Genomic DNA, 15,296 nt, shown 5'->3' with positions numbered 1-15,296 from the left:
ATTGGTTTAACAAGTAAAAAATAAAAAACACTGTTCTGTTGTTACAATCAAATCTGCACATCTGCATCTACACGGCATGACTTCATGTGTATCGGCTTTGTTTTGTCTTCAGTGTTTAAACTATAATTGTAACAATGATTCAGGCTCGACATCCCAAAGTGGTGAAGACGTACAGTTGTCTTTGAAACTTAATGCAAATTTCATTCAGATTACTTCTGCTCATATAGTCTCGACACACATTGCTCACATCCACTCTCACATCTGTATAGTATGTAGCTGGAGCCAGCAGCCAGTTAGCTTAGCATAAAGACTAGGGCAAACAGCTTGGCTTTGTCCAACGGTAACAGAATCCGCCAATACCAGCATATTTGTTGGATAATGTCCGATCAAAAAATGTTTTTATATCAGAATCAGAAACGGTTTATTGCGAAGTACGGTACATATACATGGAATTTGGTTAGATGATTGGTGCATAACAATAAACACAGTGCAAAATCAACTAGAAAATATGAAAATTTACAATAAAATATGGTAAACAAATAAAAGTACATCAAAAAACAAGTTATTAAAGTGTCAAGTGTATATTAATAGAGAAGAGTTGAGCAGGGGTATGCAACTGTAAGAAATTGTGCTGGGGATGTAAGTGTCTGAGTCAGTGGGGGTCCGGGGCTTTATTGATGAGCCCAACTACAGAAGGGAAGAAACCTTTTGTTTTGTGGCGTGAGGTTTTGGTCCTCCTGCCAGAGGGACCAAACAAACAGTTTGTGTCCAGGGTGAGAGGTGTCGGCTACAGTCGTTCTTGTCTGCCTCAGGGTCCTGGAGGCGAACAAGTCATGGAGGGAGGGCAGATTGCAGTCAATTACTCTCTCAGCAGAGTGAATGATACGCTTACCAGACCGCGATGGACGAGCAGAGGATGGACTCAATGATGACAGTGTAGAAGTGCACCATCATTGTCTTTGGCAGGGTGAACTTCTTCTGCTGGCTCAGGAAGTACATCCTCTGCTGAGCCTTCTTGGTGATGGAGCTTCGGGGTGGAGCCCGGGAAGCTGAAGGACTCCACAGCGGCGACAGGGTGATGGGGGCAGTTGGGGCTGTGTTTTTCTGGAAATCCACAACCATCTCCACTGTCTTTAGAGCGTTGAGCTCTAAGTTGTTTAGCCCGCACAATGTCACCAGATGGTCGATCTCCCACCGGTAGGTGGTTTTCTGTACTTTTCCTTTAACACCTGATATAAGAGTCCTTGGAATGTGGACTTGACCTCTCCACTACAATAATATAAGGTCAGGAATTACTACACTTTTTATGATGACTGTAACAACAGATTCATGTTGCGACAGGGCAAAACTCCGCCGGTGCAAGGGGAAAAGATTATCTTGGTTATTACCAGAAACAGTTGTAGCTATCTCTTTTTTTAGAAGGATTTATGACTTCAGTGGCGGAAAACAACTAATTTCCCCCCAACCATGCTCCTTGTTGGCTTCATGTCAGAATGAGTTACATACATTTGGTATAAATGGAGTGGAATGTCTACTCACACTAAGATTATTAAAAATTTGTACAGTATATTTCAGAATTGGGTGGAAAGATGGTGGTGTCCAGTGAGTTGCTTGTGTTACACTAACTCCCTACTGAACCAGATGTGGGTTTTATATGATTCAATGAAAAATCTGTATCTACATCCACTTAATTATTTGGATACAGTGGAGATGACCTGAAAAATGTTCATTTATTAAACCACACTCTGCATGATGATGTTGTACTTACTTAATATATTTAGGCAGCAAAACGAACTTGCTCTTTTTTAGATAACAGTGATTTTCAGTGTCGTAAAGTTCAACTATCTCTTCTCTGATTAGAGAGGTGGCAAAGAAGTTAAGAAAACAACTTTTTTTACTACAACTACTACTGTTTTTGTGTAATGAAGTACAGACATTAACACCGCCTCTAATCCTGCCAGCATTAGCACTGTATTAATTGTTTTGGACAGCTGAACACAGTCACATACTGTACAAGTTTACAAGCTGAAGTTGACTTTGTACTGAAACATGTGCAGTTATGATGTCTTCATCAGAATCAGAATCAGCTTTACTGGCCATGTATGCGTACGCATACAAGGAATTTGACTCCGGTTTTCACTTTGCTACAGAATATACAAATAAACAGGAAAAATATAAAAAAATAAAACACGGACAACAAAATAAGTAGAACAGATGTAAGTATAAACATTTAACGACTATGTACAATATAAATATATATCCAAAAGTATATATATATATATGAATATAAACCTATACAACAACAATGACAATGGAATTGAAGTGATGGAGGTAAATGGAGGTAATAGTGCCCTTGATGTTCTCAGCAGATCTTACGTGCTGCAGAAGTATGAACGTTGTCTCTAACCGAAGACTCGACTCCAATCATGATTACTGGAATACAGATAAGAGGTTGTACTGCCTTTAAAGTCTTTTATCTTCCCTCAAGGACATCAACTCTGCATGAACAGCCTGCTGAAGCATGGCTTTTATCTCGGCGATCTACACTAATCTTTGAACAGGCTTAGATGGGCTGAACAGTTTGTGCTGGAGTTACAATCCTGCCCCTGCCCTGTCTTGTACAAACAATTAAAATCTGACGGGAACTGGCCGTAAATCACTTCCTTCTTTATCTCAAGAAAAGGTGCAACAGACAGGATTTCATCGCAGAGCTTAAAAGATCTGATCACAAACAAGGCTGGTACGTAGAAGCCTGAGACAGAGAAAGAGCTGTTGGATGTTAGCTCTGTAGCTGGGGACAAAGAGATGAATCAAGAGAGGAGAAGACGCATGACAAAAGTAAAATTCTAGATTTAAAGTGAAAGATAAAAGTAAAAATCCGTCACTTTTATGTCTTCTCCTGAAGAATCAAAGCTATTCATCAATTTTCTTACAACTTACAAAATGGTCACAAATTGAAGAAAGCTGCAGAGGTTTCTTAACTTTGTCTTTGACAACTTCAGTACAAAAACAGAGGTGAGAATCCAGCTTCTGAGACATGTTTTTGAAAGACAAAGCTTGACGATTCTTTCCTCAGTCAGTCTTTTTAGTTTATAAAAAAAAAAGCATCAAAGTAAGAAACAACATCAAAGAGTTCTGCTTTCATATCCCACCAACAGCAGCGACAGACCACTGGATGGATGTTACCAATTGCCGCTTCTCTAGCTGCTACGATCTCTGTGTGGTGTTTTGGGACATCACTAATGGCTTTGGCTCACTTGTCATGTAACTTCAGATGAGAGGCTTTGGGATTTCATGAACACTCTGGTGAACACATATGAGATGGAGGGTAAAGCACACAGATAGAATGAAAGCCAAAAGCTTACTGAGCTGGTAGAGCCGGTAGATGTGGAGCAAGAAGCATGTGATTATATGGAATTACAGTCAAGCCTGTTAGAGTTTATACTACACCTATCTTTTTATTTGAATGCATGCCTAGTATCACCAGTTAAATCAGATTGTCTTGATTTTCTTTATCATAGCTGTAAAGTTAATTGGTTACTTGTTTGCAGGATTTTGTTATCGAACATGACGATATGTATTTGGCTGTACATTCACGTGGGTAGCACACAGGAAGGTGCGGACTGTGGTAGCCTTGATCAATGCTAAATTGGTCTGTAATATTTGATAACTACATGCACGTTCTCCTGCTTTTCTTCTTGTTTTCCCAACAGGCAACTCTGGCACCATGGCAGCAAAGTATTAACTTTTATGACACATTAAATGAACACACCTAACAAACCATTGACTGATCTTAAAGGATAAGGCTGACTACATTCTATATTTTCCTATCAACAAATCCCAAATGTGTTAGCCCGTCTCTCGATACTCTTTGAAGTCCTCTGTTTTAGACACGTTCAGCAGAAAAACTAACTTTAATAGTTTGGGACAACAATGAAGCACTGTGGAATAAGCTATATCAGTCTTTAACTACACAGACAATACTTGTTCTAATTCATTCTTGATTTTGGTCTATTCATGGGATTTGTTGACAGTAAGAAAAACATATAATATCGCCAGACTTTTAACAAGCTTTAATGTTTGTGATTATGAAACACTGAAGAGTAGAAACTCTTCCAAGATCCAAAACATTCTCTTATGTTCTTTGAATCCACAGCTCTCTGTCAGGTGAATTCAATACAATTCAATTTACTAATTTAATCAGGAAAATCCACTCAATATCAGTCCTAATAACATGTCCTGCAGTCATGAGTGCAACTTTTTAAACAAAATAAAATTGTATGAGATTCAACCTTTCAATCCACTATTTGTGGGTTAAAACGCCAATGTTTAAAAAAAAAAAAAAAAAAGTTGCACACATACTGCAACATCCAATGCTATGGGTCAATCACATTCCTTGATGTTTGTACAGGTGTTTCTGCTGCTCCCCTGTGGTCATCAAATGGAGCTACATTAAGTTACCAGAGAAACACTGAAATACTGGGGAGAATTTGCTTTCAAAATAAAAGCATAGACTTTGTAATTGGAAAAAAAGTTTATTACACGTATGGTGTTGAGGACTCTAGTCTTTAGTATGAATAATATATAAGTTCATAAGTAGTAGTTCAAAATTTCCACAAGATAAAATGGCCTTGACTCGATACATGTTTTTAGAGGGGATTAACTTTGAAAGTCCTGAGCGGAAGCTCTCGTTCTCGTTCTCACTAACGTGATGAAGCTAACGCCACTATCACGGCTAGCTTCATCAGAGATTAACCACAGTAACAACAGAGGAGACGGGGACCGGTGAGGACTAAAGACAAGCCGGCGATTACCGTTAATTTAGAGACACTTCGTCGACAAATATCTACGTTTCTTGGCAACTGCTATTCAGCTAGCTAACTTTTGCGAGGTGAGAATTGTGGCGTGGATTCAGCGTTAACCGGTGCTTGGCCTATTCATGTTATCTGGATGCATTTGTTCTCTTAATTAAATCCACAGTGAAATGTTTTTCTTGTTGAGATACCAGGCCACATGTTACCTTCAAGTGAATCTCATAACCCACAAATAGTACTGTTTTTATCCCAGCGAGTAACCACAAAATGTATCTTGCAAATAAACCAAACTTCATGGTATAGTTTGTGTTACAGAGACGATCAAAGTTATCATTTATATCATGTATACATTTCTCAACTGAGGATGTAAACACCGAACATTAGTGAGACGATGAATGCCAAAAAAAAAAATCACTATAAAATGCTTTTTCGTCATACCTGTTACAACGGATAGCTTAGCACAAAATAACTGTAAAGTCCTCTGTCACAGTATATGAAATGTTATGTCATCCATATATTTTGAAATGTAATAAAACAATTGAGATTGTTAATGAAAAAAATGATCAGACTGGAATATCTTTGGCAAATCCAGCTAATAAAATACCTCACAAATGTACTTCAAGGAAAAACTGGTAATTGGTTTGCAACAATGCCAAAAATGGCCTAATTCAAGAGATGTTACTGGAGTTAACAATATAGAAAAATGCCTGATGTCTCAAAGTATTAATTATAATATTGGTAATGCATGTAAAGAAAAAAAAGGTGATGGAACAAGGTAACTATCTTTACATGTATTTGTTTTTACCTTGTGGTGGACAAAATGGGGCGCATCTTCTTGGATCACATTGGTGGGACTCGCCTCTTCTCTTGTGCAAACTGTGACACCATTCTGACCAACCGAGCTGAACTGATCTCCACGCGCTTCACTGGGGCCACCGGACGAGCTTTGCTGTTCAACAAGGTACCTGCACATCACCTCCTTCACTTGGATCGTGGACAACAGTAGTGTTGCACTTCTTAGTTTAATGGTGAAATGATAAAGGATCACTACTGTAGTGTAACACATTAGGACTGTGATATAAGTTAATAGCTCAGTTAATATTAACAAAGTGTGTTATCCATATAATGACCAGTTCCTCATTAAGTTAGGAGGAGGGTAAGATAGTATGACTGTGGACAATTAGTCCATTAATCGATTGTTGACGACAATTTCCAAGCAAAATGCCAAACATGTGATGGTTCCAGCTTCTCAAATGTGAGGATTTCAAGCTTATCACCGTTTTATCATTCTAAATTTAATATATTTGGGTTTGGGTGTTGGTCAGACACTATAGCAATTAACTGTCACAGGGACTGATATCTGGCTGCTGCTCTCCAGGTTGTGAATCTGCAGCACAGCGAGGTGCAAGACAGAGTCATGCTGACAGGAAGACACATGGTGAGGGACGTCACCTGCAAGAACTGCAACAGCAAGCTGGGCTGGACGTATGAGTTCGCCAACGAGGAAAGCCAGCGCTATAAGGAGGGCCGTGTCATTCTGGAGAGGGCGCTGGTGAGGGAGAGCGAAGGCCTCGAGCATGTTCCCTCTGACAACTCCTGAGTTCACTTTTGTTGCAGTTAAATTGCTCAATCCGTGTACGCTGCATCTTTTCCCTCCAGCAGCAGGGCATGGATTTGATGGACACTGTGCCATTTGTGAGTAGAGCTACACCAAAACAATATCCCAGGCTGGGGTCTTTGTGGGAAGTAAACAACAAGTTGTGGATATTGTCCCATAACTTTTAACATCTAAGAATATCTTCTATGATGGGTAATACCATTGCTTCTCTACCGTTTAAAATCGCCTGCCGTTTCAATGTGTTCCCAACATGCTGTGATGTGTGTTGTGGTATTTTGTCTGCAGTCAGAGGGAGAAGATTCACTCCTCCTGCCCTGAAGGTCAGAGAGATTGTGATGTAGAACATGAACTATGTTCTTAACAGAAAATGTTGTCACTTAGCAGAATGCTGCAATATATTTCTTGTGTTTAATGTGACACTGTCAGAAATCCTTTATTTTAATTAGCTGTATCTCTAAAAACGTCCATAATTGTGATCATATTGTTGTTATACATTTATGACCTGTAGAGTTCATATATCCCCACTTTATTTTATGTTATATAAAAGATGATAGAGTCAAACCAGTTTTTTACAGTGATGGAAAATTGCATTTCAATACACTCTCGCTGCAAACCTGATTTCTTGCATATATAAAATATCTGGTAGCAATTGGCATATTACTTGAACCAAAACCAAGTTTTTCATTGTCAAAAATAAATACATTCAAAAATATATTCATCGAATCTGTGTTTTCTTACATGCCTGTCAAAATGCGGATTTTAATATTGTGTCCTGCCTGAACTAAAACAAGAGTACTTTGGGGAATTCATTGTTTTACGTATCAGTAACAGTAGATACCTGTAAAAACACTAACTTGAATACCTTTGAGGGTAACATTAACCGTTTGGTTTTCACTGCAATGTAACGTAAAGAGCATCAATGGTACTGAGTGACCACAGAGGACTTAACTTGCAGACTTTTCGAGGTACAGAAAACAAACGCACTCTTCTTAAAGGACTCGCGCTGCTTTCTGGGTAAAGTGGGCTATGGCCACTAGGCAGGAAAAACCGAAGCAGGTAGATAAACACTGCTGTGTAGCCGGTCGAGCAACAACTTCCATTCCAGACCTGGCTACGTGGTCAGTTTTGACGCGATGTAAAGTGAACAGGCAGATCGACTTCCTCTCCCTTTCATCTGGGACGGACACGAATCACAGAAAAGATGGCTGTCGGTGAGTTTTTACGATTTAATACAAGCTAGCTATGATAGCGTAATGCTACCCCTTAGTGGACCAACGGTAACACTAAGACACTGAGCTAAATGCTAGTAGTTATGTGCCGCTTATAGTTCTCCGTTAACGGAGGTGATAACACTCGTTGTGACTTGTGTAACTGTACGGGAATGGCTGTTAGTTACATTAAAATAACATCGTAACGACATGTTCACTCCGTCCCTCCACAGAAAATGTGAGCGTGGTCTTCAAGCTGTACTGCCTGACAGTGATGACACTGGTGGCGGCTACATACACAGTGTCACTGCGGTACACGAGGACCATCTCAACAGATCTGTACTTCTCCACGACTGCTGTGTGCATCGCTGAGGTCGTTAAATTAATACTGAGTCTAGGGATGCTGTCAAAGTAAGTGTTAGGTGTAACTGACCATGTAAGTGTTACTTTCACCACAGGAGTATACTTTAAAAAATACATGGAAAAAGTGTTTCTACAATAATTATGAATAAGAAACCTAGCAAACTTTGTTTGTGTAGCACCATTCATACGCATACATTCATTTACATTCAGCACACTCTAAAGTACTTTACCCGTGACTGGAGTTAATAGTAAGATAGTTGTAGTCTAATGCACATTTAAAGCAGCCTCACTACATGCATTTGTCATCAACTTTGGACGAACAATGAAACTGTCGGAGGTTCTGAGCTGCCTTTGTCTATTTTAATTAATCAAAGTATTTACAATCTTCATGAGTGTGTTTTGTGCCTGTTCTTCCAGAGAAACAGGAAGCCCCACCAGACTGAAGAATGCTTTAGTGGAACATATATTCTGCAGCCCCAAAGAACTGCTGAAGCTGAGCGTGCCCTCTGTAGTGTATGCAATTCAGAACAACATGGCCTTTGTTGCCTTGAGTAACCTTGATGCAGCGGTTTATCAGGTATGAACTGAAGATTGTTTAAATTAGGTTCTAATGAATGCACTTGTAATACAAGGGCTGGGTGTTGATTGTTGGTGAGCCGAATGCGTCTGTGCTGTACCCACTTAACAATGTAGAAAGAACTTGTATGACTCATTCTGTCAAATACACAGCAAGGCATGTACACAGCAAGAATCAAGTTTTTGATTAATCTGTGGATGGTTTGATGCAATACAGTTCGTAATATAGTTTAATCAAAATCATTTCCTGATAACAACAATGGGTGTTCTCAGAAAATGTGGCTCCACCCGCTTGGCATTTTCTTGATGGGTGTCGAACGAGTGCCACTTGCTTGCCACTGGCTGCATATTTGACCAAGTGTCACTTAGTTAGCAGTTAGTCTAATCAAATAAAATCTCGTATATTCATTATTGACTCATTTGTTTATTAAACGCTTGTTTAAGTCTTCCAAATGTAAAAAAAAAAAAAGGGAAATAATGTCTATTACACATTTCTAACCTCTTTAAACTTCTCTACTTGTTCAACCAATAGTCCAAAAACTCAAGACATTCTAATTAAAACAGAAAAGAAAGCAGCAAAGACTTTAAAAAAAATGAACCTATTAAATGTTTGTTTTTGCTTGATGACTGACTCAACCAACTGATCAGTTAGCAGAATTACTGTTTATTAAACGAAACTTCCGATATAGAAATATTGATCCCTTAAATGCGTGACATTCATGGTGAAAGGAGTGTAGCAGTGGTTATTCTCAGCAGTTCCCATAATACCCACAGTATGTGTGTTCACCTAACTTTTATAAATAGGTTTTTAAAAAACCAATAGTTTTTAGAGCTAACTTGTGTTTATTCTGTGTAGGTGACCTATCAGCTGAAGATCCCGTGCACAGCCTTGTGTACAGTCTTCATGCTGAACCGCTCTCTTGGCCGGATGCAGTGGTTCTCTGTCTTCATGCTCTGCGCGGGCGTAACACTTGTCCAATGGAAGCCTGGAGAGGCCACTAAGGTTCAGGTGGGGGTGGCATATATTAAAATTTAAATGTTATAAACATCCCGACTATCCACTTAAATATATGTCCTGTGGCTTACACTATCGTGGATCAAAATGCAAATGGTATTAACAGTCTCTGGTGGCTCATGCCATGTTTTTTTTTTTTTTTTTGTCTTCCAGGTTGAGCAAAATCCTTTGTTTGGGTTCATCGCCATTGCTATTGCTGTCCTTTGTTCAGGGTTTGCAGGTAATTTTGGCAAATGATTCAGTGAAAATGACAGATGGTGGATTCACCTTTTTGTCAAATATTTGTTTAGCTGCCATAAAGAAATACCCGACCAGCCAAACAACGCTGCATTGACCAGCCAAGTAAAGGGATGATGTCTTTTCTCATTAGGAGTTGCTTAAAGTGAATTGATTATTTTTATTGGCATTGCTGATCCGTCATGTTTTTAACGTTATTTGAGATACCTGTCGCAAAATATTCGTGTATTAACAGTTGTGTGTCTACTTTATGATTTAAGGTGTGTACTTTGAGAAGGTGTTGAAGAGCTCAGACACGTCTCTGTGGGTGAGAAACATCCAGATGTACCTGTCCGGTATTGTGGTCACACTGTTTGGTGTTTACATAAACGATGGTGAGAAGATCCTGGAGAAAGGTTTCTTCTTCGGTTATACGCCCTTGGTGTGCTTTGTAGTATGTAAGTACGACTAAACCTGAGGATGGTTTCTTTTTTTAATAATTAATTTCACTTATCTTCACAGTATTTTAGCTGACACTGCTCTTTGTGCTTCCAGTCTTGGCCAGTGTGGGTGGTCTCTACACGTCGGTGGTAGTGAAGTACACAGACAACATCATGAAAGGCTTCTCTGCTGCAGCCGCCATCGTTCTCTCAACAGTGGCGTCTGTCGTCATGTTCGGACTAAAGATAAGTACGTTTCTCAAGACCACATTGTTGGTATGCTGAGTCATTCTGGCTCATCAGGTGAGGCGTGGTGTTATGGCTTATGATTTTCAAATTAAATAAATGCCTAATTTTGCTATTCTTTCCCTATTGCGCAGCGATCCCATTTGCCTCCGGAGCACTCCTGGTGTGTGTTTCCATCTACCTGTATGGAATTCCGAAGCAAGAAACATTAAAGCTGAGCCCGAAAGATAAAGACGAGGAGTCCAAACAGAGACTGATCACTGTGTGAGACGCCGACCTCCGAGAGTCTCTCTCTCGCTGGTGGACCTGGTCTGTTATAAAGAGCTCCTGCACTTGGGAGCCAAATGAACACTCGGTTGAGTCGTCTCTGTGTTCAGGTCACCATATAGACGACAGCTTTTGATCCACTTCAATTGTAGATACACGCAATCTTTCAGTTGATACGAAGAAAAGAAAACCCACATTTGATCTTAAACTGGCCTTTATAGCTAGCCGTTTAAAGTTCGTAAATGTTCTAGGCGGCGTATAAATATCACAACTTCTTATCATGTAGTTGTTTTTGGGGGTAATTAATGTTTTACACTGTGCAATGTTATTGTCTGTATCATATAGTGCTGATTCTGAAGGAGAATGAAATACTGCATATGTGATTATAAGTTTATAATATCTCTTTAGTGTCTTGAATCTTTTGTATCACAACAGTGTTGCATTGTGTTTTGAAAGTCGCTTTAAAAGCTTTCATTGAAACCTAATGGAAAAAGCAACGGCAACTACTTTTACTCAACATGAGCAGTTAACATGTACGACATACTTCATGATTGGACTGGTCTAACCATGTATGCTCTTTATATCTAGTTACTTACCTGGAACTATAGGAGTCGAGTTACATCCCTTTGCATTTTGTGTTCGACTAATCTCCAGCTGTCAACTGACGACCAACTGGCTTTGATGAATGTGTGTGAGTGGAAACTACCCGAGACGAGAGGACAAGAAAAAGCTCCTGTGAATTGAGGACGATGGTATTTTATTTTGAAAATGTAAAAGGCATGTATTTATAGTAAAGATGAACTAAAGCAGTTAAAATAACAGTGATGTAATACAGTTAAGTTTCACATTTTATCAACTGGTGTGATGCCCAGGATCCTCATCCCATTGGCCAGGACAGAGCAGGCCCCGCTGAACAGTCGTAACCTTGCCTGTTGACATTCGGCAAATGAGATAAGAACGCTTAATTTTTTGCAATTAAGAGCATTTTCATTTGTTTATCACTGAGTTTAGCTGAACCAGGATGGAATTTACTATCCGTCTTCATGCTTTTTCTCAATGCATTAACAGGCCGATTTTTCTGTGACGTGATGCAGATGATTAGTCGTTTTACATCAGGATCTCAAAAAGTGCTATTTTCAAATTGCAAGACGAGCAATGGTAATATTATTAGCAATGTCTTATACTGTAAAAACATAACCTGCGACCATCTGTAAATATAAATGTTTCCTGCAAATGTATTCAGCTGCAGAAAATAAACATACAAAACTGCATTTATTTTGTTGACGATTCACAGTTAGAATGTCTTGCTTTAATACTACGCAGACCACCAATACATAATTAGTTTAATACAATAATAGTCAGAATTTGAATCAGAAATATTTGTGTTGTAATAACGCAAACCTAATCTGTGACGACATGTTTAATTCATTGCAGAAGCCGATAGGGGCAACCAATGTGCTTATTTTTTTTATATTAATTACGATTTACTGACTGAATAATATTGCATGATGGTGCATTTAAAAAGAAAAAACCCACAAATATGTACTTGAGTGGTTCTCTTCCTACCTGTGCAACATCCTGAGAGCTTCCTTTCACCGGCAGCTCTCTATGTGCTGAGGCGATCAGGTGGCTGCAAGAGATTGAAGAGGTATAACATCAGTACACAAAAAACATTGTGGCTACACAGACGGTATGGAGCCAGTTAAACATTAACCACCAAAAGCTCCTGGCACACCCTCGCGACTAAACATCCTTCTTACCAGAGCTTCAATAAAAAGTTGACCAGGTGTTTGGGCTGCAGATCCTGGGCCGACTGGTACAACACTTCGTCATAGCTACACAGAGTACATTGAGTTTTTTTATTAGATATGGAGCAAATATTGATAAAACTGACGTCTGTCATTGTTTGACGATATGCAGAAGACTTGGGGGATAAAAAGTGGTTTGCTTACCGAAGGAGGTGCTGCAGTATCGCGATACTCGTCTGTTCAAGCAGGAGGGATGGATCAAATATAACTGCCTCGACACCTTCATTCCTCCGTATTAAACTGCAGTAACGACACCATGATAAACATGTGAATGAGCCAATGTCATACACATGTTGATGTACATTTACAGATAAATATGTTGTAATGCTTTTTTAATCCTCGACACAGACTAAATCCCTAAGAGTGACTGTAAGACTAGAATACCGAAACAGAGTTTCATTATTTTCAGCAGGTGGTGAACACAGACCTGCGGAGTCGAGCATGTGTGTACTGGAGGAAAACTCCCGTGTCTCCCTGAGCCTGCAGCATCCTGTCCCAGTCAAACTTATAGTCTGACTGCAGCGCACCTCTGAAGTCCTGAAACACAGTCAATGGAAAATAGAATCTCTCTACTCGCATTGTGCAGATAAGGAAATGAAACCGTTGAATATGTGACTTGATACTAGAGGTAAGGTTCAGAACTGTAACAACTCACCTGCACTATTAGCGCACTGATTCCCACTTTCTCTGCTGTGTCCTCTGGGTTATCCATTTCCTTTGTTGCTGTGGGAAAAGCAAATACAGGCTCATTGTTCTCACATTGGCAGCTTTTCTTAGCATTTGCCATTTTAAAGAGATTGAGAGACACATGTGCGTCCCTTATGACAGCCGCAGTAGTTTAGTCTCGTCAGTCAATATTCTGGCTGAAGGAATTTCTCATGTACTACAATCAAAATGATCCCACTATAATGGAAACAAATATCCTAAATTACACTGTGGTTGAGACAACTGGGAGCATCCACGTTGAGCTGGACTGAACTCTATATGTAATATAAACTTATCTTTTTTTGCAGTTAGTGTACGTGAAGTCAACATACTTGTAAAGGAACAGGAAATGATACTATACTTCAAACATTAGACATCAATCAAACTGTAACTTTAGGATACCGATGCAAATTATTGTTCACAAAAATGTAACCATTGTATCACCACCATCCACGAAGCCCACTGACAGAGAGACACTGTAAAATGCACCACATGTGAAGCAAATGTCTGTTTTTAAATACCACAATGGTGATATTGCACAAACCAGTTGTATGAGCAATTACTTGAAGTGTCAGCTGCATGTGAAATACAAGGACACGTGCAAATATACCTTTGGCAGAGAGCTGTAAGGTGAGGCAGGTCTTACTTTTTGACTGGTTCATGTTGTGGAGCATCCTGGCCCGAGCTTCGTCCAGCACGTCCTCCAGAAACACCACCTCACCCCTCCGGGTGTTCATACCCAGCACCAGGCCAAAGGGCACATGCTCACACCTGCAACCAGTGGTGGTTATATAAACAAGCAGTACTATACTTAAAGAAATACTCTGTTACAAGTAAAGGTCCTGCCATAAAACTTTAAAAATGCAGAAGTATCATCAGCAAATTTTTTTATCATATTTTATAACTTTATTATACATTCTGAAAGAAAATGTTCACCTTTAAGCGTCAGATGGTAGAAGTGGAGTAAAAAGTATAATATTGTAGTGGAGCAGAGGTATAAGGTGGGATAAAAAGTAGACAAAATACTCAAGTTAAGCAAAAACATTTCACATGGGACAAAAGGCATCTTCGAAGACCAATGTTTGTAATAACAAACAGATGTCTGTGGTGGGTGGGGTGCCGATTACATAAAGTATTGATCGACATTGACAACTGTCAGTTTCCCTGTTATTCCAGGCGAGACCACTTTTGCGATTCAAACCCCATTTTAAACATAATGTGCCTTTCCATCAGTGTGAAAAGTTTTTAAAACCATTTAACAAAACCATTCTTTGATCTCTAAGAGCCAATTCACAACTAGCATTAGCTAACATCAGCTAGCAGCTTCCATAACCTGCTCTGTGTCATGTGTGTAGTTGTGTTGAGGTGTTTTACTGTTTACCTGTCAGCCCAAGAATGTCCCATAGCGAGCAGGATGTGGAACAACTGGTGGAAGTGATTCGCTTGACTTTTGTCGGTCTTAAAAAGAAAAACAAACACAGATGCAGCAAACTGAAAAATATGCATCCATAAAGGTTCAAGGAAACAACAGTAGTGGTAGCAGTAATAGTAGCACAAGTGGCTCTGCTTATAAACAGAGAACCAGGCGTACCTGTACTCACCAATCAATGATTTTCAGACTAAATATCCAAACATCCATTTTGTATTGTTGTGTTTAGCATGTTTTTCATATTTGTTTCTGCTGCCAAAAAAAGACGATAAAAATGACAATGTTCGGGAAAACGGCAGCACAAAAGAAAAGTAAAATGCCCCCTCTTTTTTGGCCCATTTTTTGTATATAACCTGACTTATTTCGGCATGAAGTCTTCATCCGAGCATAATGGATATCCTACTTGGTCATCATAATACAATTTAAATAAATGAGTAGGGCTGCGACTAACAATTATTTTCATCATCTATTCATTTGCCAATTATTTTATGAAAATCGATCACTTGTTTTTATCTATAAAATGACCAGAAAATGGTGAAAAACGACTATCACAGTTAAGAAAAAAAATAATTTTAAAGTGTCATCTTCATA

At 39.2% G+C, this 15,296-nt stretch overlaps 3 protein-coding genes across 4 annotated transcripts in view; 2 read left to right on the top strand and 1 right to left on the bottom strand.

Annotated features, from left to right (window-relative positions):
* Positions 1-4,707: 4,707 nt before the first annotated feature.
* ypel5 (yippee-like 5) lies at positions 4,708-7,144 on the top strand. Of its 2 annotated transcripts, none has more exons than XM_031861690.1 (3): positions 4,708-4,891; positions 5,627-5,775; positions 6,193-7,144. In XM_031861690.1, exons 2-3 carry the CDS (start codon positions 5,635-5,637, stop codon positions 6,412-6,414), a joined length of 363 nt encoding a protein of 120 aa, XP_031717550.1. In that variant the 5' UTR covers positions 4,708-4,891; positions 5,627-5,634; the 3' UTR covers positions 6,415-7,144. The 2 variants fall into 2 exon arrangements, with proteins under 2 accessions (XP_031717550.1, XP_031717552.1); XM_031861692.1 differs by having other exon boundaries at positions 5,624-5,775.
* Positions 7,145-7,450: 306 nt separating this feature from the next.
* slc35a1 (solute carrier family 35 member A1) lies at positions 7,451-12,032 on the top strand. Its single transcript, XM_031861724.1, has 8 exons — positions 7,451-7,643; positions 7,874-8,051; positions 8,421-8,580; positions 9,436-9,588; positions 9,748-9,814; positions 10,092-10,268; positions 10,366-10,500; positions 10,631-12,032. The coding sequence occupies exons 1-8, from the start codon at positions 7,634-7,636 to the stop codon at positions 10,762-10,764; spliced, it is 1,014 nt and encodes a 337-aa protein (XP_031717584.1). The 5' UTR covers positions 7,451-7,633; the 3' UTR covers positions 10,765-12,032.
* rars2 (arginyl-tRNA synthetase 2, mitochondrial) overlaps positions 8,702-15,296 on the bottom strand; it is a 14,590-nt gene continuing 7,995 nt past the window's right edge. Inside the window, exons 11-18 of the mRNA XM_031861415.1 lie at positions 14,658-14,872; positions 13,923-14,047; positions 13,227-13,294; positions 12,999-13,108; positions 12,716-12,811; positions 12,524-12,598; positions 12,330-12,393; positions 8,702-11,692 (exon numbers count right to left, since the gene is read on the bottom strand). Of these exons, the coding sequence (XP_031717275.1) occupies positions 11,606-11,692; positions 12,330-12,393; positions 12,524-12,598; positions 12,716-12,811; positions 12,999-13,108; positions 13,227-13,294; positions 13,923-14,047; positions 14,658-14,872 (840 nt within the window). The 3' untranslated portion in view covers positions 8,702-11,605. The remainder of the gene's footprint in view (positions 11,693-12,329; positions 12,394-12,523; positions 12,599-12,715; positions 12,812-12,998; positions 13,109-13,226; positions 13,295-13,922; positions 14,048-14,657; positions 14,873-15,296) is intronic.

The sequence above is a fragment of the Anarrhichthys ocellatus genome, unplaced genomic scaffold (assembly GCF_004355925.1).
Source record: "Anarrhichthys ocellatus isolate YVR2014 unplaced genomic scaffold, GSC_Weel_1.0 scaffold25, whole genome shotgun sequence".
In the NCBI taxonomy this organism is placed as follows: Eukaryota; Metazoa; Chordata; class Actinopteri; order Perciformes; family Anarhichadidae; genus Anarrhichthys; species Anarrhichthys ocellatus.
Note: the sequence above shows the minus strand (reverse complement) of the source record. Positions and strands in the feature narration are given on the sequence as shown.